This window comes from Pinus tabuliformis, chromosome 2_1 (genome assembly GCF_031772625.1).
Source record: "Pinus tabuliformis cultivar Carrire ecotype Pingquan chromosome 2_1, CPIR1, whole genome shotgun sequence".
In the NCBI taxonomy this organism is placed as follows: domain Eukaryota; kingdom Viridiplantae; phylum Streptophyta; class Pinopsida; order Pinales; family Pinaceae; genus Pinus; species Pinus tabuliformis.
Window position 1 is genome coordinate 138814791 of NC_142299.1, and position 2081 is coordinate 138816871.

Here is a 2081-nt window from a genome sequence, read left to right on the forward strand (position 1 = left end):
TTCTTTCATATATCGTACACTGAGAAAAGACTTGAAACCATACTATAAATCACCATGGTCAATTTATCATTTTTCTAAAAATAAAGATCAGAATCTTGATTTTACATGCTTCATATGTATAAGTTATCTTATTAGAAGAAAAGGAAATAAATTTGAAAAAAGAAAGTGAAAACGGAAGTACTCGTTCATCCACTCCCAACTGCAAGAAGAACCAAAAACATATTTTGAATAAACAGGATGAATTTGCAGGTTGCCTGAATGAAAAAATCGGTAACATATGATCTATTGAGCTTCAATTTTTGTCATACTGGGATGTAAATTGTGCATGCCACCTATGTCAGAGTTTGCAGGAACTTTGCATGAGCATTCCGGAGAAAATTCAGGGACTCTTTTTCCCAAAAAAATATTTTACCACAGACCATTATCAAGCACTGTCTACAAAACTGTAAGTAAATATAATTACATTATCTGGACTCTGCCCAATCCTATACACTGCAAAAAGGTTCCAGAAATTGGAAGCACTTTCAGCAAAATGGAGAAATGGCTCCAATAAGAAGTTGAAAACTCATTGTCCTGCTGTTATTTGGCTTACTATGCCTTTTTCCGCAAGGACACGAGTATAATACAATGAAATTGCATGGCCTTTTCAACCCTTTCTATTGCCAGCACAGCTCTCAACACCATAACGAGCTAGTAATTGCACAAGTTTGTCTCTAGATAGAGGCTGCAAAGGGGAAAGAAAATTTAGGAACCAAAATAACTCAGAAATAATGCACAGCATCGGAAGGAAAATTCAGGCCTGAAGAATATGTTCGACAGGTAATACATACCTTTGTCTGAAAATCATGCACACCAGCCTCAAAGAAGAGGTCTTTATCAAATTGCAAAGCATTTCCAGTGAGTGCAATAATTGGTGTCTTAACTCCCATGGATCTTAATTGTCTTGTAGCCTGACATAAAAGCCAGTCTTTTCCAGGGTAAGAATGAATCGAAATGTGAACCCACAATAAAAAGTATTGTGCTATATGAGAACAGAGATGATTAAATTAAAAAATCACAACCAGCCAAAATGAAAAAAACCTACAGACACTTGGCGAATTTGTCTCAAGGGTTTTACAATGAAAATAACAGCAACAAAATGCGGGCTCTTCCAAACAGGGGGTTTATTGTCATGTAAACCATGGCGATTGTTCCAGTGTCAAGTCCACTTCCATGGCGATTGTTCCAGTGTCAAGTCCACTTGTCTGCACGTCAGCTCCCAAAATCTATCTGTCAATTTAATTGTTGAGGATACTCGGTGTCCTCAAGGGTTTTACAATGAAAATAACAGCAACCAGCAACCAGAACCTGATGATTTTACATATCAGGGAATTTCGATTTCGCATTGAAGGGAATTTCAATTAACAGAGTCGGAGGTTCGTCCGAATTGTACCTGGGTGGCGAGCTGCAGAGTTTAGGAATTGCAGAGCGGAGGAATTGCAGAGCAGGAGGCGCCGAGTCGAGGAGGAACCAGTTCCTATCTGGAAGGTTGTAATTTCCTAACTGCCGCAGTTTCTACTCCTGCTAATAGTTTAGCACATTCTTTGCTGCTATTATGGGGTCCCGAAGCACAAGGAGATTTGACTCGTTGGTGTCAATTAGGTGGTCTATGGACCTTCGTTGCTCTTCACGGTGCTTTCGGTCTAATAGGTTTTATGTTACGTCAATTTGAACTTGCTCGATCTGTACAATTGCGACCTTATAATGCAATTGCATTCTCTGCTCCAATTGCTGTCTTTGTTTCTGTATTTTTGATCTATCCATTGGGACAGTCCGGTTGGTTTTTCGCACCTAGTTTTGGTGTAGCAGCTATTTTCCGTTTTATCCTCTTCTTTCAAGGTTTTCATAATTGGACCTTGAATCCATTTCATATGATGGGAGTTGCCGGAGTATTGGGTGCTGCTCTTCTATGCGCTATTCATGGTGCTACCGTGGAAAATACTTTATTTGAAGATGGTGATGGTGCAAATACGTTCCGTGCTTTTAACCCGACTCAAGCCGAAGAGACTTATTCCATGGTCACTGCTAACCACTTCTGGTCC

General features: G+C 39.5%; 1 protein-coding gene across 2 annotated transcripts; it reads right to left on the reverse strand.

The window, feature by feature from the left end:
• Positions 1 to 258: 258 nt before the first annotated feature.
• On the reverse strand, positions 259 to 1601 carry LOC149199160 (two-component response regulator ORR41-like). Of its 2 annotated transcripts, XM_089399372.1 has the most exons (4): positions 1433 to 1601; positions 1085 to 1244; positions 831 to 950; positions 259 to 724 (listed from the first exon to the last, which is right to left on the reverse strand). In XM_089399372.1, the coding sequence occupies exons 3-4, from the start codon at positions 927 to 929 to the stop codon at positions 647 to 649; spliced, it is 177 nt and encodes a 58-aa protein (XP_089255498.1). In that variant the 5' UTR covers positions 930 to 950; positions 1085 to 1244; positions 1433 to 1601; the 3' UTR covers positions 259 to 646. The 2 variants fall into 2 exon arrangements, with proteins under 2 accessions (XP_089255498.1, XP_089255499.1); XM_089399373.1 differs by lacking the exon at positions 1433 to 1601 and having other exon boundaries at positions 1085 to 1414.
• Between the last annotated feature and the right edge of the window lie 480 nt (positions 1602 to 2081).

Excerpts from the sequence above, each read along its gene's own strand:
- LOC149199160 (XM_089399372.1), bottom strand. The coding sequence starts at position 929 with ATGGGAGTTAAGACACCAATTATTGCACTCACTGGAAATGCTTTGCAA. Across the intron at positions 725-830 it reads TGCATGATTTTCAGACAAAG|CCTCTATCTAGAGACAAACT; the intron begins GTATGTATTACC and ends TCCCCTTTGCAG.